Raw genomic sequence first — 24,639 nt, 5'->3', positions numbered from 1 at the left:
TGATTTGCAACCAGTGGCTTGAAAATATTTTCTACATGTTAAAACTTAACAACACTACTGTAAGGATTACAAAATTCACATTTCAAGCAAAAAGACACTGAGGCACTGGAGCTCTTAGAAGTTTATGTGTAATGAGAAAACCTTATTTACAGCTTATACTTTCTCACAGTAAGTCAAACTGTATAAATGAAGGCTACATCAATTTTCAGCCTTTGATAAACAGACTTTGAATGCTGAGGAAGCTGTTATACCCTCAGATGAGCAGCAGAACCAAGTTTAGAAGGAGTTGTGCCTTGGAGAGCAGAACAGAGAGATAACTGTGCGGATAACTGGCAATCAAGAGAATTATTCAGTAATTGTTGTCTAGCTCCAAGCTTAAGAGAAAGCAATGGCTTTTCATCTCCTTAGCTTCACTTAAGTTTTTTCCTTGTTGACAAAAGGAATTCTAAACCACTCTTCATTCTTCCTTTACAGATCCTGACTCTGAGAAAAAACTCTCATGACCTTGGAATTCCACCAAGAAGACTTTGAATCAAGTACCCTTTCCACTGTTTTTTTATACTCTTACTTTTCTCCTACTTTAACTAAAACCAAAACAAGTGGGTTCATGTCACACAGTCCTTTTTGAACTTCTACTGCTGTCTTTTAATGCCCAAATACTGACAGCTAATTACTTTCAAAGACCACAGGTCAAGGTAACTAGTAGGGAAGTCAAAGGCATTTTTCTTGATTACATCCCAAAACTGCTCACCTAATTGGGAACAGTTGGCTAGTAAATTGTGTTTTGAAGTAACCTCCTTTAACCTTTAAAATCACAAAATGTGGAGATGCCTGTGGTCCCCTGATGTGCATCTGGAGTCATGTTTAACACTGACATTCTTTGCTTCTGAGGTTTCTTCTGATTAGAGTTTGAGCTTATAAAGTGATGTGATCCTGTCCACAGCTTCCAGCCAAAGGGACCAGAGCACACTTTTACATCTTCGAACACATAGAGTGTTTTATCTCAGCTGGAGTGGGATGAACTTTCAGGAAAGTTCTTGTATTTAACATTCTCTAAAACTACCATGGCCTCAATAAAGTGAGGATATTCCTTTGTTTTATAAGGGAGAATGTAGGCAGAAGGAAAACAATTGCTCAGATTTTGACTTGAATGCTGACACACAGAGTGGTGTTATAAATGAAATTAGAATTTTGACAACTAGGTCCCTTGAGTTAATAACAGTTTAATTAAAAATGGATACAATTTAGTAAATTGAATAGTAATTTGGTATAAAAGAATACCGTTTAGTAAAATAATGCAATTTTGTAAAAAATTACGATTCATATATGTAATTTGCTAGTAATTTAAGTATGATTAAGGCATAAGCAAAATCGACCAGGATATGGAGAGGGCTTATCACTCCACCTCACATACAAAACCGACTAGGGTACGGACGGGGTTTCTTACCCTGCGTCACATACAAAACAAAGCACTTCAAGCTAAATTTATATACTGCATGCTTATACGTATTCATTAATGTTTCCCGTAACTTTCCTCCTATTTCCGATTTTTCTGACTTTACGTCATTTTTCTTCATGGCACATGACTCACTTCTTGTTAAGGGGTCTCCAGTCTTCTTTTGGGGGTCTTTTGGTGGAGGCTTCTCCTCTTCCTTGTTGTCCTTTGGATAACCTTACAGGTTTCCGCATGCGTACTAAACGTTATATAAGTCTACTAATTAGTCTTATATTTACTGATTTTTAGGCCCAATGCCTAAAGTCATTCTAATTTTGTCCATCTTAAGGCCGTTTTGGTCTTGGGACATCACTTATCTTCCAAACTACATCCTGTACCTCAATTGTAACATCTGGGAAGGGGTGCATCTACCTTGTATCACTGATTCTTTTGATTGCTTCTAATAATAACTTTAATAACAGTTAGAATTTAGTTAGTACGAATCACTTCCATTTATTACAGTTGAATCCATGGAAAGCAACTAGGAAATACAGATATTGTTTGGAAATGCAGCTAGGAAAGAGCCTGAAGGCTTCACTGCACTGCATTGTACAGTAAGAAGCCTGGAGCATTTGCATCTCAGCAAAAGAATTATCAGTACAAATTTGCTGTATGTATTCTTTTAAGCTTCTTTTTAAGGCTCAGATTTGTACATGAACTTTCTGAATTCTTGCCTGATTTACACATTTTCTGAATTACATGAACTTAAACATATTGCTTAATACATTATAATTCTTTTTACTCTGTGATGAGATGGTAAAATTTTGTAAATTTTGTAAATTTTAAGACACTTAATATCCCCTATTGTGAGAAATGACTCCTCACTTTCTTTCTTTTTAAAGTTTAAAGGTTTATTAAACTGTAAACCTTAACAAAATACAACAAAGGACCAAATAAGGAAAAAGGAGCAGTGTGCTGGGAGCTCATGACCATCTGCCACATGCTCACTCCCAAAATGGCTGCTCTGCATTTTATAACCCTGGGGGTTGCGTCAGGCAACCCTGGCCCCTCCCAACACCTGTCAGTCAACTCTTCTTTGCTGTTCATTGGTAGACACTGCTTTCTTGCAACTTGATTGGAGGTCAGGTGTTGTCATGCCACACCTCCTAGTAACAAGGCTTCCCGCCTCCCAGAAGCCCCATGCAAGGGGCACAGGTACATGCCCCCCCTGCATGTGTCCCTGACAAATAAAACCATCCAGTGGCAGCAATATGCAGGGGGAAGGGGACTATGGAGAGAACAGAGAACAGCAACAAACCATAATAACATAACCATACATCAATAAACCTTCTCTTAACATATACACAATAATCATGCCTTCATCACATGACTTATCTATAACACCTATGATGATGGTTAACACCATACTGGTTATTGTCCATTACTGGAAACTCGATCCATAAGTGGGACTGCACTCACATATGTTCACATTGGGCCTTACAAACTGTGTATTGACTGCATGAATTAGAAGGTAACAATTAAGCATGAACTCTACATGATAATTTGACTGGTAAACATCCCAAATGAGGAGCACCCAGCATATTTGATTATTCCTGAACAAAATTACTAAGCAGACACAGAACATTGGATTCCTCCTTTATCCCACACAGATTAATACCTTCTGAGTGAGGTTTATGCCTGGCTTCTGGGAATGAGGAAACAAAGGTCTTAGGGTGATTCATTTTGCACGAACTGGTTGTTTTCAGAGTAGTGGTTTTTACCACAGGGTGAAATGAAAACAGCTGCGAAATGCAATTTGATTTAAAAAGGCCGTGGCCACTGGTCACAGCCCAGACACATCCATGGCTCTGCAAAGCCCCGACATCTGCTGTGCTGCAGCCCCTCTGGACATTCATGTTCCTGAACATTTAACACTGAATTGTGACCTTTACAAGCACCACTGTGTTGGATCCAAGTGGCAAAGAACAGCTCAGCCAAGCAGGCTCCTCATCCTCTCTACACTCTGCTAGCTACAACTTGTAGACAAACCCACCTCATGCCTTTAGTCGAGCTGAGTGTGGCACGCTGGATTCTGCACTGCCCATGCTGTAGGGCTCACAAATATATTAGAGTGCTTCCCACACACTGGATATTGGGACCATCTCAGTTCATAGCTACAAGTATTCAATGCAGATAATGAGTAGGTCCTTAGGTCTGTTTTTACTTATTGAGAGATTTAGCCTCAGAGGGCAGGATTCTGTGCACCTGCCATCAGGTGCAATGTAGACACTGCAGCTCACCAAGCTGCCCCAGCCTCCTGTTTTTATTCAGAACAGGGAACTTTAGGTCACTGTTCACCTGACCCAGTTTAGATCTGCCAGTGCCTAGTGAGTGCACCAGAGCTGACACAGTGGGAGGCTCAGGCTGTGCAAACACCCTGAGCTGACTCGGGTTTATCAGATGAAGCCCAGCCTCGGGTCTGGGTGTGGTGTGCTGCAATTACATGTGCTACAAACAGCTTCTGAAAATAAAAGGGACATTTCCTTTCTACACCCTCACACTAGCCCATGATCCAGGGTTGATCTGTGGGCTGATTGGCAGCTCACCTGCCAGGGACTAGTTTAGAATGTCCTAGTTGCCTGCTTTGGAGGTGCTGCCTTCCCTCTGTCTGATACCTTGGCATTCAGCAAGGAAATTAAACGTGACTAAAATAACTAGGCTATTTTGTAACCTCAAATTACTTTAATTAGTTATTTCATCTGTGTTCTCCAGATGAACCCAGTCTGAATCAGATCTTATGGAATTATCTACTGAGTTTTTAAAATGGGCATGCTCAGTTCAAGTTTAGAAGAGTTGATAAAAGACAGGCATTATTTATGCCCATGAGAAAGAGCCTCTGGTTACTACAAATTGCACTTTTCCCCAAAGGTCACATTTCTTTTAGATTAAAATATAAATAAATAAACCACATTCTGGTCTTCAGTGTTTCACATCAGTACTACAAGTTTTGCTGAGCTTCTTTGAATAGAAAACACCTGAATTCAGGTCAGGTCAGGTCACCCTGAGAGGGCTTAAGCTCCAGAAGGAACGTGACTCCAGTCTCCTTTTCTCTCCTGCAGTGCAGTGTCACTCTGTTATTTCTGCTGCCGTTTGCAATTACGCAAAGCAGCAGTTCCTGAGATGCTCTCACCTCTTGGGTGAATAACAATAGAAGAGAAAATTAATTTCTTCCTTCAAAGTGTCCTCGAAGTTTCTTATTCAGGTGCCTGCCCTGTGCTCTTCACCCAATCAGACAAAACCAAATGGCCCCAGTAAACCCAAACGAAACCTCATGGAAATTTAAAAGCTGTGTGGATGAGGCAACTGGAGACATGGGTTAGGGGTGGGCTTGACAGTGCTGGGGAACACAGTTGAACTTGATGAGCTTAGAAGACTTTCCCAACCTAAACAATTATGTGATTATGTGATTCTGTGATTATGAAATCGCATTTCTCCCCAGCAAAGTGGGCGAGTAGGGCCAGTGCTGGTTGTAGCTCCAGGGAAGGGAGCAGTGGGTATGGACAGCCCCAGGCTACTGAAGGGATGGGGAAGCCCCCAGAGAAGAGGGAGGTGAAGAAACAGCACTAGTGACCAGTGCAAGCAGGGAAAGCCTGGTGTGTGGGAGTGCTCCAGCCAACACTTCCAAACAACCAGTGGAGCAGAGACATCATATCCATGGCACATGCAACCAAAAAACACAAGAAATCAATACAACATCCCCCTCACCTGGGCACCTTGTAACCTTCTCTGCTGCAGGCAGGTAAGTGTCATTTCAGCTTTATATTCATTACTTGTTGGGGACATAGGGAAAGACAAGTTTTACTTTTCCCAATTAAAAGGCAGGGAAAAAAAAATAAAAGGAAGAAGTGGGGAAGGAAATTTTATTTCCAAGCTTCTAAAAGGATCTTACAAACCACAGAGAGTAAAAAAAAAAAAAAATATATATATATATATGTGTGTATGTGTATATATATATACATATATATATGTGTGTGTGTGTATAGGTGTGTATATATATATATATATATATATGAAAGGTTCCTGTTAAGCAATTTTTAACATTATCTAATGGTGATAGGCGATACCACGTAACCATATATGTGTTTCCCCATAATCTTGATCACTGCTGACAGTTCACAAACTCTTCTCAGACATTACTCCTAGACTGTTCAGATTTCTTTTCTCAAAAGCAAAGGAGAAGGAAAAAGTACAAAGTAATCCAGAGGAAAGAAAAAAGAAAACTCTCTTAAGCAAGGTCTTCCAGGTTGGGCTGGGTGAGAGCCAAGTTTAACATCTCCTGCATGGCTATGGGAGCTCCTTCCCAGCCTCTCCATGGCACAGAATTTCCTCCAGCACCTATTACTCCACAGCATCCCACACATAAAGCCCTGTGTTACCCTGCTCCCACCCTGCCCAGGGTCTCACAACTTCAAAGGAGTCCCAACACTGCCCAGCTGCACCCTCAGTACTGCTCTTCCCTCACACCTGCCCATCAATCCTAAACTCAGTCTTTATTTGTTAGGACTTCCTAACATCTCTGCCCATCCAGAAGGAGTTAATCCTAGACCTCCACCCCCACCAGCTCAGTATGCTGTTCCAAGCACCCCTGCAGCAGGAATTCCAGCTGCTGGGGATGAGAATGGATTCACATCTAGCTTTTCAGGATCTAGTTCCCACATCAGAAGGTCATGAGGCCATGAACAGAACCAACTGCTCCAAACCAGAAAGGACTTCAGGAAATAAAGGCAGAGAAAGCTGAGAGAGATAAATGGAGCTGGGGCAGGTCCATGTGCTCCAGATTCTTCCTCACCCTGAAATGTCATGGCAGCTTTTGTAGGTTGCCAGAAAGTAAACAAAAACCAGTGGTACCTGGTTCCCCCATCCCACCCCCAACAGTTTTTAAACACTTAATGTCCAGCTTAAGTGAAATCAACAGACTTTAAAATCCACACAGGTGTCAAAAAAAGAGACTTTAAAAAATTTGCTTATTCTTTTTTGCAGCAAAACCAACCTCAATTCAAGCCTCAGAGGCAGAAAGCTAAAGGCAACATCTCTTGTAGGGCTGTGTCACCCCACTTCAGAGGTCCAAGGGGCTCTTTGGATCCCATTCCTAGATGGGAACCCTCGCTGGGGACCTAACAACTCTTGCTGTCTCCAGGCATCCTGCATCCCAGGGATGCTGATGCATGTAGCTGATAGAGGATGGCTCAGTCCCAGGCACCCCCACTCCTTCCTGCACAGCTCAAAAGCCAGGCAGGAGATTAGTCACACGCTGCCTTCGTCGTTCACCTCCACCTCCTCCTCTGCTACACCCTACATGGGAAACAGGCAACCACACACACCCCAGCCAGCTGACTGAAAAAAATGTATATATTCAGCACAAACTCAGTACAGTATAGCAACAAAAGCTACCATCATTTCCTTAAAAAAACCAACAAACTACCAACTTCAAAACAACCACCAAAACTTCCAAATCCTCCCCACCCTACAGCACTGATCCTTGGCCTTCTGGGCCCAGCAAGGCACCAATGACAAGTGACCCCAGCCCCATGCCATCCCTTCCTGGCAAGGCACAGAGGGTGGCCCTGGATCTCTGGCAACATTTCCTGCCTCAGGACCCAACTTCTCCTGTGGGATCTGGGGTGTTGAGGGTGCTCCCACCAGAGGGGCTGAGCCAGCAGTTTGCTGTGGTGCTCTCCTGTGCAGTTATTTGGGGGACACACCCACCAAAGAAAATGGGACAAGCTCTGGCTTACAGAACAGAGAAGCTGCCACAGCCTCACTGGCGCTGGGCACAGCCCTAGGAATGTGCCAAGGGGGAGAGGGGGTTTCCATCGCTGATCCTGGGAGGGGTCTATGCTCGGATCGCTGCAACAGTGTCTCTGCTTTCTGCTGGAGGTGGGGAATGAGGCTGAAGAGGGAAGGAGTGGCACAGTGGTGGGGCTGGGAGCTGGCAGGGCCCTTGCTGCTGCACACAGAGGCGAGGTAGATCAACTTTGGAGACCTCTTGTCCGGGAGGATGTCTTTATGGACACCAGCTCGGTTCCTAGGGGGGGAAGATCCTGCTGCAGGGCCCTGAATGCCTGTGCCTGCCTTCTCCCAAGGCAAAGGTGTCTTGAAGCCTGTTCATGCCACTGGAAAACTCTCATACTTGTGCAGCAACTTCCCTCAAAACCTTTTAGCCCTGAAACTGCCTCCACAGCTACTGCAGGCAAAACACTGGCAGCTGGGGACACACCCAGATGTGATGGCAGTGACATAGGGGCAGGAGGGACCCTGGCTGCCTCCTCTTGCCCACCTGCTTGCTCCCCAACCCCGACCCCAGCCCCTCTCCCTGCCCTGCCAACCCCTGCCCTGTGCGCCATGGGGATAGCGTGTGTGATGCTCTCTGTCCCCCCCCTCCCCAGATCCCCATCCCCAGCGTCTCCTCTGCCATTAGTCTTGCTGCTCGTTCATCTCCATGTCGGACACCAGGATGTTTTTCTCGGCAGATTCACTGGGGTTGGAAGTGGTGCGACTGTAGCGAGCACTCTCAAAGGCGCCACGCTCCACACTCTGTCGGCGCTTGTACAGGAAGAGGACGACCCCCAGCACAGCACACAGCGCCAGCGTTGACAGCACGACCACTGCAATGGCTGTCGCATTTTCCGGCAGAGCTGCAGGGAAGAAAGGCTGTTGAGAAGCAGACAGATGGGTCCTGTTTCTTCCTCAGCCTGCAGGAGAGGCTGGGACTGGTGGGGCTCCAGCCAGGCCCGTGTTTCTGAGCAGGGTCATTTAATCATAGAATTTCCTGAGTTGGAAGGAACCCACAAAGGCCACTAAGTCCAACTCCTGGACCTGCCCAGGACACCCCAAAAATCCCACCCTGTGCCTTAGAGTGCTGACCAAACACTTCTTGAGCTCTGGCAGTCTTGGGGCTGACCACTGCCCTGGGTAGCCTGTTTCCCCTGTGGTGGGTAAGAGCAGGACTGGAATGATATTAGCTCAGTTGGTTGAGCATGATGCTAATAACACCAAGGTTGTGGATTTGATTCCTGTACAAGTCTTTCACTTAAAAGAGTTGAACTCAATGATGCTTGTGGGTGCCTTCCAGCTCAGCATATTCTGTGACTCTTGTGAATCTGCTTTGGTTGCTTTGGGGACATCTTGCCCCTGGCAGACCTCCTGCAGTTGGGCAGACTCCCTGGGTCTTTCCTAGTATATGCATGAACATATGTATCCCAGCAGATGCCTGGGATGGATCTTTGGGATCCTGCCAGCAGCTGTGCTGGCCATCCCCCAGACTGACCAGGCAGTGTGGGCACAGGAAGGAGAGTCTGGCAAGTGGCTGGGCAGACACATACCTTCATGGAAGGATGGCTTCTGCTGCTAAGGAGTCTTAATTCAAGGCCAAAGTCACTTGGGAATGGCATTCCCTACCCACGAACCCCATTCCTTTGGTTATTTACACAAGCCAGACTGTGGCACAGGTTCCTAGTCCTGGTTTCCAGGCCCAGTACTGTGCCCAGGCTGATGGTGCCACTCACCTGCCCTGGAAAAGCTGCTCTCCTCCACTGCAATTGCAACACAGACAAGTGAGTGCATGATGCCCTCCCATCTTACCACCACCAGCCCCACTGGACCCACATCCTGCACTGCTCCCAGTGCCACACCACACAAGCAATGGGCGGTAAACAGCTGGGGTGGTCCTCTGGCTCTGCTCCACCACTGTCCCACTGGCCTCATCCTGTCCCAAGGAGCTGACCCAGCCACTAAGACATGCACAGCCCATCACCAAGCCCAAAGAGGACCTGCAGACCCCAACAGCAACCCATACAAGCCTGGGCACTGGAATTACTCAAAACATGTGGTTGGTGCTGCCAGTGTGACAGCCATGTGACAGCCATGCAGCACCCTTCTCAGAGCCCCAGTACACCCTATGTAAGCCCAGAAGCCTTGGGCAGCAGAGGGGGTCCTACCTCGGGGGATCTTGCAAATGACCCCCATAGTTACGTTTGCGCAGGAGCCTAGATGCCACACGCCGTTGCTGCTCTGGATCCAGTAGCAGCTGTTCTGGCTAAGCATGCTGGGCCCCGTGTCGTGCTGGCCCCAGTTAGAATAGTTTACAGCAGTGTTGTCATGCCAAACCAAGGTGCCACCTAGGAATTGTGAAAATTAGGCTTGAGGAGGCTGAAGAGGGCACCCCACTTTTGTCCCAGTTCAGAAAATACAAGGAGGTGTGACAGTGCTCTGGGCAACCTGGTCTAGTGGAAGGTGGCCCTGCCCATGGCAGGGGGTGGGACTGGATGGGCTTTAAGGTCTCTTCCAACCCAAACCATTCTATGATTCTGTGATTCTATGGTGGGGAGGTGTGATGGGGAGGACCAGGGGCTACAATGCACCTTCCTGAATCTTCAAGCTCCGGTGCCTTGGAGAAGGCTTTGGGCTTCCTATCCTACCAAGCCAGAGGAGGACATACACAATAAGTCCAGCATGGCCTGAGACACTGGTCACACTATGGCATGAGCCCTCCTCAGTGGTACCACCACCAAGGGCTTCCTCTGCTCACCACAGAATTGGTGGGAATTCATGACGGTGCCTGGGGGAGTATCTCAAACTTCATTCCTTCCTTTGTACCTTTGGGGTTGAAGGTCATGCCCAACCAGGCCCCCTTGGCAAAGTCCTCGTATGCCTGGAGATGCTCCCACACAAAGACGTTCTCCATCTCATCCTGGATGGACAACACTGTGCCGCCAACTGCAGAGGGAAGACTGTCATGGAGGAGCCCAGGACTGAAAGGATTAAGTTAGGGAGCAGCAGTACCCAAGAGGACAAAGTTGAGGACTCATCCAAAAACCACATGATGATTGGGGAACCCAAACATGGAATAGCAAGGAGATGATGGCTGAAAAAGGCTAGACACGGCCACAGGGACAATGTGGGCTGCACCCACAAATGTCCTGGGGATCCCACCCTCTTCCATTTCCAAGGATGCACGACCCCACCTTTACCACCCCAGCTCCCTCATACCTTTCTGGCACCTCCTCATGGCATCCTTCTGCCCAAGGGTGATCTCCATGTGGAAGGTGTAGCAGTGGTCCCGGAAGGGGATCCAGGACGAGTCCTCCAGCGATTTGGGGCAGCTGCCACTGTAGCTCCACTTGTGAGTGTGGGGGTGACCTGGGGAGCACATGGTACATTAAAGGTGTGGTGGGGCACAGGATGTTGGGGTCTCACAGCACACTGGGGCACCGAGACCCACAAGGACATGCTGCAGAAGGTCCCTGGTGGGATGCCATCTCCAACCCTTGGTCACACCCCACTCAGACTACCCTAGACCCCCTGGCCAACACCTGTTTGGAGCTGGCAGATGGCCCCCTGCAGCTTGGTGTCACAGCCAGCTGTGCGCCAGCTCCCATCCATGTCCATGTAGGAGCAGCCAGTGATCTGCTGGGGCTCCCCATCCTGCCAGTTGGTGTAGATGAGGTTCTCCTCTGCCAGCCATGAGTAGCTCCGGCCTCCCTGGAAGACCACAGGGAGAAGATGCCTGGGGGGCAGCTGCAATCCCTCTGGGAACTGTGCCCTGGGTGCCTGCCCCCTTCCCTCACCTCATCATTGACCAACCCAATCCAGAGTGGAGCTTGCAGGCTGCTGATGGCCTGTGTGAGGAAGGCCTGGCTGTAGGGATTGGGGATGGTGGCCAGGGTGGCATTGAGGGTTTCGCAGAGCAGCAGTGCCTCGTGCCACCTAAGAGGTTTCTGCAGGATGCGGTAAGTGCTGTTGTGGTAAAAAAGGGTGCCAGTAGGAGAAGGGGGGAACGGTGCCTGCACAGGGCTCAGGGACGGGTCTGGAGGAGCAAAGAGACATGGTCAGAGGGCACAGAGGACACTCCTGCATCCCAGGTGGGTCACCCCCATATCCATCCCTACCCAGGCTGTCCCTGGCAGTATTGTGCTGGTTGCACCTGGCAACATCCTGGTGCAACTGTGGAGGGCAGAGGGACATACCCAGGGATAACAAGCAGTGACACCCTAGCACCATCTCCACCTGGAAGCTGTCCACTAGGATGCAGGTCTCTGTGGGATGCACTGAGCCAAGCTGCTGTGCACAGGTTTGGGGATGCCCCACAAAAAGCTGGGACCAGGGACCCACCTGCCCAAGTTAAGTCTGTCTCCGCAACTCTCCCCAAGCTAAACCCATTGCCACAAGCTCCTCAGTCCCACCACAGCATGGGGCACCAGGGTGGCAGTGGCACATCCCCAGCCAAGAGGGCTGAGGCTGTTCCCCAGCTACCTTCCTACCTATGCTCCGCTGGCAGACATAGCCATGTTTCTCCTCCAGGCAGCTCCGGTCATCCCAGCGTCCCGTGAAGAGAGGGGGTGAGCTATGCCACACCACAACACAGTTGGTCTGCACAGCCAAGCCACAAGGTCAGTACTGCCCTTAGCACTGTTGTCCTACACCACAGTGATCCCCATGCCAGAGACCCCCACCCTGAAGGGCTGCATCCTGCGCTACCCTTGGAGAGACACCCCAGCCCACTAAATCCTTCCTTATCAAAGTCTGGGCCTGATGCTGAGACCTTCCTGAGGGATGGGGGTACTATGGGGAATCTCCCTCACCGGCTTGTCACGGGGGCTGGAGGAGCTGCAGCCTGAAGGCTCTCCAGGTGCCCAGCTCACGTGCTGCAGTGGCTCCCCCTCCAACCACAGGAACTCCCCCTGGGCATCGTGCAGGCCAATCCAGAGGTCAAAAGAGATGTTGGGCAGCATGGATGTGATGAAGGCTGCAAGTGACAGGTGAGACGCTGAGGACCACCCGTGGCAGGTAGAACCCTGGTGCGGTGGTGTGGCAGAGGAAACCTACCCTGCTCCAGGGGGCTGGCAATGGTGGCCAGGATGGCGCCCTGGCTCTCACATACTTGCTTTGCCTCTGGCCACTTCACTGTCTCGCCTTTGTTGTGACCATTGAAGCTGAAACACTGCACAGGCAGGGGCACAGGATGGGTCAGGAGATACAGCTGCCCCCAACCCTGAGCCATGCACCCTCCCCACCCAGCCACCCTCTGCAGCCTCATTCTTCCCCAGTGGTCCTTCTCCCCTTCACACCCCCATGCCTGCCACTCCTCAAGCTCTCTGGCCCTCCCACATCTCTCCTGGTAAACCTGTGCACGCACCTCACCTTCGCCATCCCACAGCACGTCACCCAGCATCCCTGTAAATTCATGCCACAGCACTCCCCACAAAATATGTAGGCATCCCTCTCCATCCTGCCATTTTGCAGCCACCCCCTCTTTGTCTCTGCAGGGCTGGTGGAAGACCTGGAAGTAGCCATCACCTCTCCACCCTGCCACCCCCTCTCCCTCCAGGAGTACCTTGCTGAGGAAGGGCAGCCAGCCTTGGGGACAGCCCCCACTTGTGGCAGCAGGTACGGGAGAGAGGGACGGCTTCACAGCTGTCCCGTTGCTCCGCTTGCAGATATAAGGCAGAGCTGTCATGCACTTCTGGTCCCCCCAGTCTTCTGTGGGGAGGGACATGTTGGGCATGATGCCCCTCTGCACCGGTACTGGTGCCCCAGCCAGAAAGCCCCATGCAGAAAGCCCTGCCCTGCCCTCACCTCGGCTGGCTGTCATGTACACACACTTCCTGTCCTTGCTGATGGGCCGAGGCTTGCCTGGTGCCCAAGAGACAAAGTTGAGGAGGGACCCATCAGACCACCTGGAACAGCATCAGGAGGAGCACAAGGCTGAGCAGTGACTTGGTGAATGGGACCATTTGAATACCCTAACTGGAAGCATGTCCCACCACTGCCCTCTTGAGTGAGGAACTTCCAGCCCAGCACCCCAGGATGAGACCCCTGAGATGCAGTTGCTGAGTCACAGCACTCTGAGAGGTGGGGACAGTAGTTTAAGGACATGCAGGAACATAGTGGTGTGGGAATGTGATGGGGACTGTAGTGTGGGGACATCCAGGGATACAGTGGGTGTCTGTGACTTACCTGAACCTCCCATCATTCTCATAGGTGTGCAGCCCAATCCACCAGTGCTGCTCCTGGCCCCTGGAGAACTGCATGCCCAGAGAGGACGTATCAGTGCCCTTCAGGGACTGGGGGGGTCTTTGGAGGCAGCTGAGGCTGCCATGGGGATCAGACACCCTTCCCCAGCTTGCAAAAGCAAGGCAAAAAACATCACTTTGATGAGCCCCAGCCCACCCCCAGGCATCAGGACCTGCCACCACATAAGTCCATCATGATCCCAGCAAAGCCCAGTGCTCCCAAGTATTTTCCCTCCAGAAAAGGGTGAAACAAGACAAGGAAGAGCAGCTCACAAGGCAGCAGAGCCCACCAGAGGCCTGGGAAATTCCTGTTCCCTTGGTACCTTCTTCAGGTTCTGGCCCAGGAAGTGCAGCTCAGCCTTGCTGTGCACTGATGTCAGCTCAGCCTGGAACCAGCTACAGATGCGCTGTGCCTGAAGCCATGTTGAGTGGTGTTCAAAGAACTTGTATTCGGCCTCCTGGTACTTCACCCATTCTTTGCTGCCTGCAGGCAGAGACTGGTGTCACACTGAGGCTGACACCCTTGGTTCTTGCCTTGGTGCTCTTGGGCTGCTTTCCTTTTGCCCTCTCCTGCAGCAGAGCCCCAGCAGGATGCCTGGGTTCCCCTCCCTCCCACAACCCTGCCCAGGATCCATCCTTCTCTGAATAACACTGCAGCAGACACCCACTGAAGACCTCAGGTGGTCTATGCCTGACATGAGGTTGAGGTTGAATAGGAAAAGGTTCTTCACCCAGAGGATGGTCAGGCACTGAACAGGCTCCCCAGGGCAGTAACTATGGCTCCATGGCTGACAGAGGTCAAGGAGCATTTGGACAACACTCTAAAGCAATCAGGGTGGGACTGCTGGGGTGCAGGGCCAGGAGCTGGACTCAGTGGTCATTGTGGGTCCTGTCCAATTTAGAATAGTCTGTGACTGTGCCAAAAGCTGTGGCCAACACACCTTGGGTTGTGATCTCTGGCTCCTTCACATCAGCACCTGGAGAAAGGGCAAGAAGAAGTTGTCAGTGGGGTGCAGACTGGGATGCTTCTCTGCAAACCATACATGGACTACAATGGCAGGATGCCCCTCCTGAATTCCCCCAAAAATGACAGCACCTTTCCCAGTGCCTGATTTAGGAATCACCCTCCCTCCTCCCAAGGATTCCACCACCCCACAGCCCACACTCCTCCAGGTCAGTCATAGCTGATGGGTTTGGGGACCCCTTTGCCAGTTACCTTTGGGCAGTTTGCAGATCCAGTCCAGCTGGGCTTCACACTGCATAGGCATCCACTGCAGGGAGGCCAGATCCAGCACTGCACAGCTCCGTATGTCATCGTCATCATAGTTACTGCGGTCAAAGTTGTGGTAGAAAAACTGGGGGTTGAGAGAGATGGGCAGTGTTGGGCATTTCCACAAGCACCAGATTTGTCCCTCCCAGAACCCAAATGCTGCCCCGGACTCACCCCCAGCCCATCGCTCCACCTCCAGCTCAGGTCCCCAGCAGGGTCCCGCCGGTTCAGGCCGATCCAGAACCAGTGCTGCTCGTGAAGCTCTGGTTCTGACTCCCTATGGGGAGCCAGAGCAACAGGTGACTACATGACCCCCTTCAAACCACAGGGGTTCATATTTATTTAATATATATATATAAATACAAATTTATAATCAGAGTTTTTTCTGTTTCTGTTTTCAAAGCCTGACATCCCCACATACTTGAAGTTAGGTACTAGGATAACAGGCATCCTGTGTCAGGGCTGGAGTCGCTTTAAACCCAAGCTCCATCCCCAGATTACACTGAACTTCCTGCACATCTCCCACATCAGCCACGCCAATTGATGCACCTTCTGTACACCAGTCTGTGTTCACAGAGATCCATCCATCCATCCATCCATCCACATGTGCCAGAGCACCAAGAGGGCTGTGGGCTTGTGGCAAGCACACTCTGGCAGTGGGACACACACCAATGCCACCAGCCTCTCACCCAAAAATCTTGTTGAGGGTGTTGGTGATAAAGTGCTCCTCCTCATAGCTGCCTAGGCTGAGCAGCTGAGCCCCCAGATCCTGGCAGAATTCCTGCGCAGCGATCCACGTCTTCTTTTCTTGCAGCTTTTCGAAGTTGAATATCTGGGAAAGAACCCACAGCATGGATGGGCTCAGCAGCAGAACAGGAGCAGAGCACTGTTCCCACCCACAGGCAGCCACATCCCAGGGCACAGTGCTGCCATCCAGCCCCAGCCAGGGTTGTAGGGTGCCTCCTGCAAGCACCAAAATGTTCCCCTTCATTCCCCTGCACTGGGGAGGCACGTGTATCCCCACACCAACCTATCCAACCCCCCTTCACCTTGTAGCAGTGACGGAGTTTGGGGTCGGAGCTCCATCCTGGGGGACAGGCGGCAGTAATGCTGGGTGTAGGGAAAGGACCGGGCAGTTCAGGATTGACTGGGGTGCCCAAGTTCTGCCGACAGATGTACTTGGCCTTGAAGGTGCTGCAGTTCTTCACCTCCCACAGCCCCATGGAGCTGCCGGTGGCCAAGGCCACGCAGCCACCCTTGTTGTAACCTGGAGCGCTCACAGGGGAGATGCCAGCCTTAGGGTTGGACTGTGCTGGGGGGCAGTGCCAGCCCCGCCCTCCATAAAGGGGAAGTCCACATCCCACCCCCATCCCTTACCGGGCTGGTTGCGGTTCCAGTGAGTGTACATCACCTCATCACCGCTCAGCCAGTGGAAGGCACCTGTACCATTGATGTCCTGCAGAGCTGTCCAAAAATACTCCCCATCCCAGCCATAGATGAGGCTGCTCACATATGCCTGCTCGAACCTGGAGGGACAGCAAGTGGGCGATGCAGCCTGACCATGATGCTCCAGCCTTTGGAAGTCACTCTCCACCTTGCAGGGCTTGTTTAGGGGCAAACCCACCACCACTGGCATGGCACTGACCTGTTGGTGATGGTAACCAGCGTGGAGCTGTAGTCAGAGCACGTCTTGCGAGCGTCGCTGTAGAGGACACGATCCTCACCCAGCCAAAAGCAGGACGGACTGTGCCACTTCCAGCCCTGGGGATGGGTGACAGGGATCATCCAGCACTGTCCACCTGGACCTCCCCCGAAGGATAGGAGCAATCCCAGGGCACGAGCAACATCCCAAGTTCCCTACCACTGCCTCTGCCTTCTCCTGGGAGGTTTCCTGCCCCCAGCTACCCCAGCTTGATCCCGCTCAGCTTTGAGCTCTAACAAGCCCCTGGCCTCAGAGGACATGGCTACAGGGAAAGCACCCAGGCAGCTTCAAAGCTGGGGAAACAGCTGTCCCTGCTAGCGTCCATTCCTGGCCAGGGTGCAGGCAGGGGAACACAATCCTACTCTTTACACTGCAGGGCTGAATCCAAAGCGAGCACCACTGCAGCCAGCTTTAATCTCCTGCCTTGTTGATGTTGGAGTCTCTCTGGGGTTGGAGACACAACAGTGACTGTTTTCTGCCAGAGCAGGGAGCAGGGTGGCCCTGGGGCTGGCAGTGGTGGTGGCAAAGTGGGGAGGGACATGGGGGCTCATCTGCAAGAGGGTACACACATCCTTCACAAGGGTAAAGTGGCTCAGCCATGGAGCCAAGTGGCCCCAGGCTCAGGGACCCCCTGGAAGGGGAAGCATCACTAGGGTTCTACTGCTGGGTCCCCTGGGCACTGGAAAGATAGTGGGGGGCACATGCCAGAGGAAGTGTCATCAGCATAGTGGGGAGGGAAGCAGGAAAGCAGCTTTGGGAAATTAAAACAACAGCAAATCCCACTTTTTTCCCAAAGTTCCTGCTCCTACAGCCTTTCTCCAAAGCTGGCAAATCCAGGCACAGACCCATAAGCTGGGTTCCTCTGAAACAGCATGGATGCAACTGAGCAGCCAAGAAAGGGGCCTGCCCTGGGTCAGTGCAATGTCCCCAGCCAGCACCAGCCGCAGCACCCTTAATACCCTAATAAGAGCGTGCACTCCCACACACTGAGCACTACAGCAAGTCCCTGTTATCCAAAAGAAGACCAGAACAGGATCCCCAACCCCATCTATTTCCTCCAGCATCTAATTCCTAAGTATGCCCTCACATCCCTCTCCTGATCTGCCTTTCCCATTGCCCAAACCTCTATCTTTCATTGCTTCCTTTAAGGCTGTTCCTAACATAAAGGAAATTTTTAAAGGGGAGGAAAAACCAGCAAGGCCACCATGAAAAACCAGCAGAGAGGCTGGAGTGGATAGGACCAAACCCCTGAGCAAGATGTGCTTCCTCTCCACCAGCTTCTGCCTCTGGGTGGCAAAAGTCCTCATTGAGAATGAGTAAGTAGAGGAAGGATGGTTCTTGCTTCATTTGTCCCTTGCATTGGTTCATTGGTTCATTTGTCCCTCACAGTTTGTTTGCCAGTGCATGTCTGCTGGGCACCCAGGGTCAGGATAAGACTGTGGCTGGAGAGCCAGGAGGGAGTTAAATCTGCATACGGAGACTCCAGGAGTGCTTTGGGGACACAGAGATATGTGGTATCAGAACTTTGCTACCAAATGTCTCATCTCCAGCACCTGCAGACACTGGGGCACTTCCAGCTATATCTGGCAGCCTGCCAGGCCTAAATCTGGCACTGCATGGCAGCTTTCCTAGCTGCTGTGCTCCCTCAAGCTCTGGCAGAGCCAAGCAGCTGCTGGAAATGGGGCAAGGATACAGGAAGAGCCCAGCAGCACTTCTGGGAGCTGGCCTGGAGCAGCTGCCTGCTAGTCAGGTTCCAAGAACATTGGCCAGCTCTGAAAGGCTGTGAGAGTTTGAAGAGCCACAGTGCTGCCAGACTCAGTGCTTGGAGGCTTTGCAGAGAACCACAAAAGCCACTTCCCAGCAAGCGTGGGAACGGGGTGGCTTCAGCCCCATGTGGCAGCTGGGGAAACTGAGGCAGGGCATGGGCTGAGTGAGAATCCACTGGTTTGGTGTCCCCAGAATGCTTATGCCCTGCCCGGAGGAAACCTGCCATCATGTCAAAGCATAGGGCTGGCAGGCACTTCCATCCTGCCAGGCTCCCATGTGCTCCTGTATTTTGGCACAAAGAGAGGTAAGGGGGGAAAAATTAACATCCCTGCTGGTAGCCAAAGCTGTCTGATAGGGAGGATCTTGGACAATGCACAAACATATGTGCTTTGTGTCCCAATTTCTTCCCATGGACTCCTCCACCATGGCAGTGAGGGGCTCAGCAGGCCCAGAAAGCTTCAGCTCAGCAGCTCTCAGGCACAGACCAGCTGCTCTCGGTGCTGCTCACTGGAGCTCCCCAAAATGGTTTCAAGGAAAGGTGAAGCCTCGAGCACCATGCAGAGATGTGGAGCAGCCAGAGCCACTGCCACCCCAGGTGCCCCTCACCTTTCGGCATCCATGGTCTTCCTCCTCCTTCTCCTGGCTCACCCGACCAGGCTTTTTGCAGATGGATGGCAGGGTCTGGTTGCAGGGGCTGTCATTCCACCTCCCTTCCTGCAGGGTGGGAGGAGGAGTGGCAATGAGCCTGTCTGACAGCCTGGGGAATGTCCCCACCCCTATCTTGGGTGCAAAGACTTTCCTTCCCTACACCAAATACCCAAGGATGATGAGATGGATTCCTCTCATCCCAATGACTCAGATGAACTAGGTTGAACCCAGCTGGAGACACTCCCGAGGAATGCCTTCCTCAACAATGAGGATACTGCGATGCTCCCTGCAGAGGTGCAGGATAACCCCCCCCATCCCATCCAGCTTCTCACTGGTCCCCAGATGGTCACACAGTCCTCCAGGCTGTCACGGAAGTTGTTGGGCTCGAAGGGGTGCCAGTATGTGAATCTCACAGGTGTCCCATCTGACCACTCGAAGTTCATCTGCAGTTTCAGGTCATTTAGGCCAATCCAGAGCTCCTCCACATCTGTCAGGACAGAAAGGGAGGGAGTAAAATTCACTCCTCCTGGCTGACCCTGTGCAGAATCCCCTGGTGACCTCAGCCCTCATGAGAGTCAGAGACTGTTCTCTGCACATCATCTGCCAAAACCCACTCAGGGCTCAGCCCTGATCTCCTTGTGTCAGTGGGCAGGACAGGACAGGACAGGACAGGACAGGTCAGGGCAGGTCCTGTCTGCAAAGGATGGACTCCCAGGGTGGGAAATACAAGGACATGCACCCCCAGAGTGGGAAACACAGGGACATCTGCCTGCAGCTTTCAGAGTGGGGCTAGCAGTATGGGAGTAAAAGCCTACAGGTTCAGGTCCAGTGAACTAATAGTTTTCAAGCATTCCTTTCCAGCACATCCCAGTTTGCTCCCAGCCTAGGGGCAGAACTACTTCCTCTCCTTCCTCCAGTCTCCTATACCTCCTTGCTGGCCTCCTCCAGCAAGTCCAGCAGGAATTTTTCTCCCATCTTTTCCTACATTAACCAGCTGAGAACAGCACCACTCCCAGCTGCAGCTGTGTAGTTTTGACTCAGCACACTGTAGGCTGCAGAACAGCTTTTAGATTTGTTGGATGGAGGATGCACCAAGATTATGGGGTCCTCCAAGGAACACAGCAACTCCCAGCCTGGGACCTCCACTCCCTGCACAACCACAAAGTCAGCTCTGCAGCCTCCAGTACATCCAGGGAGTTTTCCATGAACCATAAGACAGGAAAGGGGCTGCTGGCACAGCAAGCTCCTCCTTACCTTGCTTGATCTCCTTGGTGACAAATTCCAGCTCAGAGAAGGTGTGGATGCTGACCAGATCACCCCCACTCCGCAGGCAGGTCTTCTTTGCCTCCTGCCAGCTCTTCTTCTCTCCTACCAGCCGGTAGCAGTTGGACTGGAAGGGCTGCCAGCTGGGCTCACAGTCCACCTTCACTTCTGACCATGAGTCTGGCAGGACACAAGGTAGCCTGAGGGCTCATGCCCAGCTATCCAGCCCTCTCCTTGGCAGGGAAAGGACTGGAGTCCTGTGGGTCCTCAGCAGACCAAGCCAAAGCCACGGTGGGAAAGCCACGGCCAAAATATAACAAGCAGTGCAAGGTGTGGGAATGGTGGCTTCTGAGCTCCAGGGACAAAAAAAAAAATCCCTTCTGACCGCAGAGAAATGAGGGCAGAGCAGAGCAGAGAGCATCCCCTCCTCTGGGGACCACAGGGACCTGTTGCTCTCCATCCCTCCATTATCACCAAACCTGGAATGGCACCAAGCACTTCTTGGAAATGTTCCTTGGGGATGACTTTTCCTAAATCTAGGGAGCTCAAGCCCTGCTCTGCACACCTAGGACACCAGCAAGCTGAGAACACAATGGGCACCTGTCAGGCAGCATCCCCTGACCATGCTGGAGTGGGAGCATGCCTAGACGGGTTACAGAGCTGCCCATTCCCAATTCTGGTCATCCCCTGCTCACCTGTCAGGAAGGGGTCAGTTGTGGCATTGGGCTTCTTCTTGCAGACGTAGGGGAGGGCGATGCCACAGTCGCGGTTCTGCCATCCCCCAGATGACTCAGTGCGAATCACCCCGCAGTTCTCCTCACTGGGGTTGTCAGGCTGGTCTGGAGAGTGGGATAAGGAGGGAACATGCTACTGAGAAGCCAGGGAAGAGCCATCAATGCAGCTCTCCTTGTTTCAACACCAGTAAAACCCCTTTAATTTTGTTATTTTGCATGATGAAGACATGGCCCCAGCATGTCCAGGATTATTTATAGTGCCTCAATGCGTCAGAACCTAAAGGTCACTGTTTTACCTGGAAATGTTGATAGCAGTCAGGGGGTCAAAGTACCAGACCTGAACTGCTCCCACCTGTCCTCAAACCTCCTTTGAGGGTATAACTATATTCCCCCAAGTGCAAGGCATGACCAATGGGCCCTCTTCCCTCTGAGTACCGGGGTTAGGGATGGGTGTCTGCAGCTGGGGACCATTCCTCAGCCACACTCCAGCAATAAGCAGGGATGCAGCAACCCACCAAACAAGGAAAGCCAACCCAGGTTATCCACAGGGTCAACAAGTGTTTGCAGAGGACCAATTCCCCCTTAGCACCCTGTATCCCTGCTCTAGCTCCACAGATGTCCCAGGCTGTTACACAGGCCCCTGGGGCTCTCTGTCCCCACGCAGCAAGGGGATACCCTGCAGCAGCCCGAACCACCTCCCCTGCCATGGGGCCATCTCTAGTGGTCACAGTGTTCCTCAGGCCCCATCACCACCACAACTTCCCCTGTCTTACCACTCTCCCAGTTGAGGTACTTGAGGGGCGAGTTGTCTGACCACTGCCAGCCTCCATTGATATCCAGGTCATTCAGCCCAATCCAGAGCGTGGAGCTGTATCCAGTCAACAGACCTGGAGCCAACACAGCCAGAGGGGTAGAATCAGTCCCTCTAGCCCAGCTCAGTCCCCAGCTTGTCATCCCCCCAAACCTGGGGCAGGCGGAGCAAACTGGCAGCGGCAATGCCCACAGTGCCATCAGCTCTGCCCCACATGAGGAGTGCACAGCCAGGCTGACAGAATCTCACCATTGATGTAGGTCTGCTCATGGATCTCTGTGATGCTCAGCAGGTTAGCCCCTTGCTGCTCACAGCTGTTCCAGGCTTCCCGCCACGACAGTGTTGACTGGAAGTTGAACTGGTAGCAGCTGTTCGTGAGGTGGTCCTTGTCCCAGAAGGTCTCACAGTCATTGCCTGTGGGGATGAGCATGGTGAGCACCCAACACCAGACACAAACACCCTCCCAATTACCCAGTAAATGCCAATAACTTGCTGCTCTGGCAGCACTGCTTGCAGGGGGAAAGGAGAAGCCTGGAAGTCCCCAAGAGGGATTGGCATGGAGTTTTTGCTTTTTCCCATGGGATGTGTCCCCCTACTTACTCTTTATGGGGCAGAAGCCCCACCGCTCGTCCTTGCCATAGTCCTGGGTGGTGGCACACCAGAGGTGCCCATCCTCTCGCCCCGTGCTGGTGCACTCGTGAAACCACTGGTTGTCATACTTGAAGGGGATGGTGCAGGGCTTCCCATGTGAATTGCCCTGGATGGTGTAAATCTCTGAGGGAAAAGAGGAGCCCTTGCTTGAGGATACGTCTACAGGGACTGGAGAGAGATCTGGGGTGAGGGGTGCGGGTTGGCCCAGTGTGGGTGGTTATGGGGCACCCAGTGGTTTCCCACTCCCCATCGCCCTGATCCTGCCTGGTTCTGTAGCCCCAGCAAGGTGGGACTGAGCTTCCCAGGCAGAACCCAATTGCTGTAGCACCACAGCGCCTCAACTCATGTTTTGGGGCTGGTCTGGGATACAGGATAACAATAATGCCCAAGGAAGCGTTACCAGAGTAGGGCATGGAGCACAGATCCTCCTCGGTGCCATATGTCCTCCACTGTGAGCCATGCACCTGATCCCCCCTGTCCAGGGAAGAATTGCCCAAGCGGGCACCTAGATGCTGCGAGAGCTGCTCCCCGAGCCCACGGCAGCTCCAGCGCATGTTGACTGACTCGCGGTCACACTCATAGGTGGCCAAGAGGTGCAACCCCGCCGTGGTGTTGGCCCCATGCCATGACACCCCCAGGCACTGCATGGCCCCTACACTGAAGAGGCGATTTCGGGAGACCCATTTCCACTGCTGGGCTGGGGCACTGGCATTGCAGCCCTTGGCCAGTCGCACCAGCGAGTCCTTGGCCTCCAGGCAGTCCTGTGCGCCAGTGTTGTAGATAAGAAAAACTTTGGAATCTGGGGAGAGAACAAATGGAAAGGGTAAAAGCATCATTGGGGATTCAGTATGTACCATGCATGGTCCTGAGCCCTGACAGAACATCCTGGCTCTGTGCAAAACAAATTTTGGCAAGTATCCCTGAGTACAGCACCTGGGATGCTGGGGACCACCACTTCCCTTCAGCACTGACTCAGGGTTTGCCCCAGTGCCCATCCCCAGTGGTGGGCTCTGGGCAGAATGACATGGGTGGGTGTCTGTATCAAGCGTGGTATCACCAAGGGTGGCTTGGAACTAGCACGAAGTGCTCACCCTTTCTAACTGTAACGTTAGAGCTGTTCAAGACTGACATGGGCAGCACTTGGCTGCAGCATTCCCAGGCATTGCAATGATGCCAGCACTGGAGAAGCCAGTGGCTTCAGCTCCATCCATCTGTTCCAGGTGGAGAAAAACAGAGCAGGGAAACAGCGCATCTGTCACTGCTATGTGCATTTGGTGACCTGCTAAAAACTGCGGAGCAAACAGGAACTGCTGGGGAAGGTCTCCCAACCTGTGAAGGAAAATGCCTGCACAGCCCCAGCCCCAGCAGATACAAAATGTCATGTCAGGACCCTTTGGAATCCCAGCCCAGGAACCGGGAGGTGGAAGCAAAGTAAGGAGAATCATTACCAGCAGACAGAGGTACAGCCCGTTGAAGGAAGACAGGCCGAGATCAATCCGAAATCCACACATGTTCCACAATCCTGCCTGCTGCCACGGGCCAGACATGCATCCCCAAGGAAATTCCCTAACCCCCAGCATCACTGGGACCACCCCACCCTATGACTTTATCCCAAAACCTGTATAAACCAGTAAATCCCAGAACCCAGAAATTATGCTGGGACACGCTGCTCCAGCTGATGTGTCATGTTTAAAAGACACTTTATTTCTTCAAATTAATGTTTCTGAGCTGAAAAGCTACCTCAGGGCTTCTCACTGTCTCTTCTTGCCCCAACAGCCCAGCAAGAATCTTCCCAAAGCACCACATCAACATCACCACTTTTGTTGTTCTTTTTTTGTTATAAAACATCCCATTTTTTCCACCACAAACATTCACCAGAAGTCCAAGTGAACTCACAGACCCCATTATATTTGGCTTTGGTTTGCTTTGGTTTTTTGCCATTGTATGAATGTTTTGGGCTGAAAAGGTTTTCATTTCCTACTTCCCCTTTCCTACTTTCCTCACCCTGCCCCAGCTCTGTTGTTACAGGCAGCTCTGGCACATTCAAGCAACAAACATCTTGGCTCACAGAACTTCTCTGTCCTATGCATGAAAGAGAAAAAGAAGTGGAGGAAGACAGACATTCCCATTTCTTCTGGGAGTTCTAGCATTGACCTAGCTCTGGGACAGAAATTATATCAGAGGCCCCTTCCCCAGCCCAGATGACATTTATTTCATTATGTCAAATAAACAGAAGTGAAGCCTGTTTGCAGGGCTTTATTTAATTTAAGGGAAACATTTCATTTCA

The 24,639-nt window shown here is 51.6% G+C and overlaps 1 protein-coding gene across 3 annotated transcripts in view; it reads right to left on the bottom strand.

Annotated features, from left to right (window-relative positions):
- Positions 1–5,370: 5,370 nt before the first annotated feature.
- The window catches only part of MRC2 (mannose receptor C-type 2), a 30,188-nt gene continuing 10,919 nt past the window's right edge, over positions 5,371–24,639 (bottom strand). The window contains exons 2-30 of one of the 3 annotated variants that reach the window (XM_014261107.2): positions 22,753–23,151; positions 22,302–22,475; positions 21,951–22,115; positions 21,664–21,777; positions 20,852–20,995; positions 20,148–20,336; positions 19,226–19,380; positions 18,852–18,959; positions 16,422–16,537; positions 16,154–16,302; positions 15,826–16,043; positions 15,466–15,608; positions 14,951–15,053; positions 14,723–14,861; positions 14,448–14,483; positions 13,830–13,990; positions 13,451–13,518; positions 13,070–13,170; positions 12,828–12,970; positions 12,320–12,434; positions 12,076–12,239; positions 11,755–11,863; positions 11,062–11,300; positions 10,807–10,975; positions 10,484–10,633; positions 10,091–10,210; positions 9,433–9,612; positions 9,001–9,027; positions 5,371–8,130 (exon numbers count right to left, since the gene is read on the bottom strand). In XM_014261107.2, coding sequence (XP_014116582.2) covers positions 7,910–8,130; positions 9,001–9,027; positions 9,433–9,612; positions 10,091–10,210; positions 10,484–10,633; positions 10,807–10,975; positions 11,062–11,300; positions 11,755–11,863; positions 12,076–12,239; positions 12,320–12,434; positions 12,828–12,970; positions 13,070–13,170; positions 13,451–13,518; positions 13,830–13,990; positions 14,448–14,483; positions 14,723–14,861; positions 14,951–15,053; positions 15,466–15,608; positions 15,826–16,043; positions 16,154–16,302; positions 16,422–16,537; positions 18,852–18,959; positions 19,226–19,380; positions 20,148–20,336; positions 20,852–20,995; positions 21,664–21,777; positions 21,951–22,115; positions 22,302–22,475; positions 22,753–23,151 — 4,319 coding nt within the window. In that variant the 3' untranslated portion in view covers positions 5,371–7,909. Of the gene's footprint in view, positions 8,131–9,000; positions 9,028–9,432; positions 9,613–10,090; positions 10,211–10,483; positions 10,634–10,806; positions 10,976–11,061; positions 11,301–11,754; positions 11,864–12,075; positions 12,240–12,319; positions 12,435–12,827; positions 12,974–13,069; positions 13,171–13,450; positions 13,519–13,829; positions 13,991–14,447; positions 14,484–14,722; positions 14,862–14,950; positions 15,054–15,465; positions 15,609–15,825; positions 16,044–16,153; positions 16,303–16,421; positions 16,538–18,851; positions 18,960–19,225; positions 19,381–20,147; positions 20,337–20,851; positions 20,996–21,663; positions 21,778–21,950; positions 22,116–22,301; positions 22,476–22,752; positions 23,152–24,639 lie in introns of all 3 variants that reach the window. The other 2 variants (XM_014261106.2, XM_088067925.1) reach the window with 2 other exon arrangements.

Source organism: Pseudopodoces humilis, chromosome 29 (genome assembly GCF_049639895.1).
Source record: "Pseudopodoces humilis isolate 2021_Gansu_Grassland_sample_001 chromosome 29, ASM4963989v1, whole genome shotgun sequence".
NCBI lineage: Eukaryota > Metazoa > Chordata > Aves > Passeriformes > Paridae > Pseudopodoces > Pseudopodoces humilis.
The sequence above is the reverse complement of the archived record's forward strand: the minus strand, read 5'-3'. Positions and strand labels throughout refer to the sequence as shown.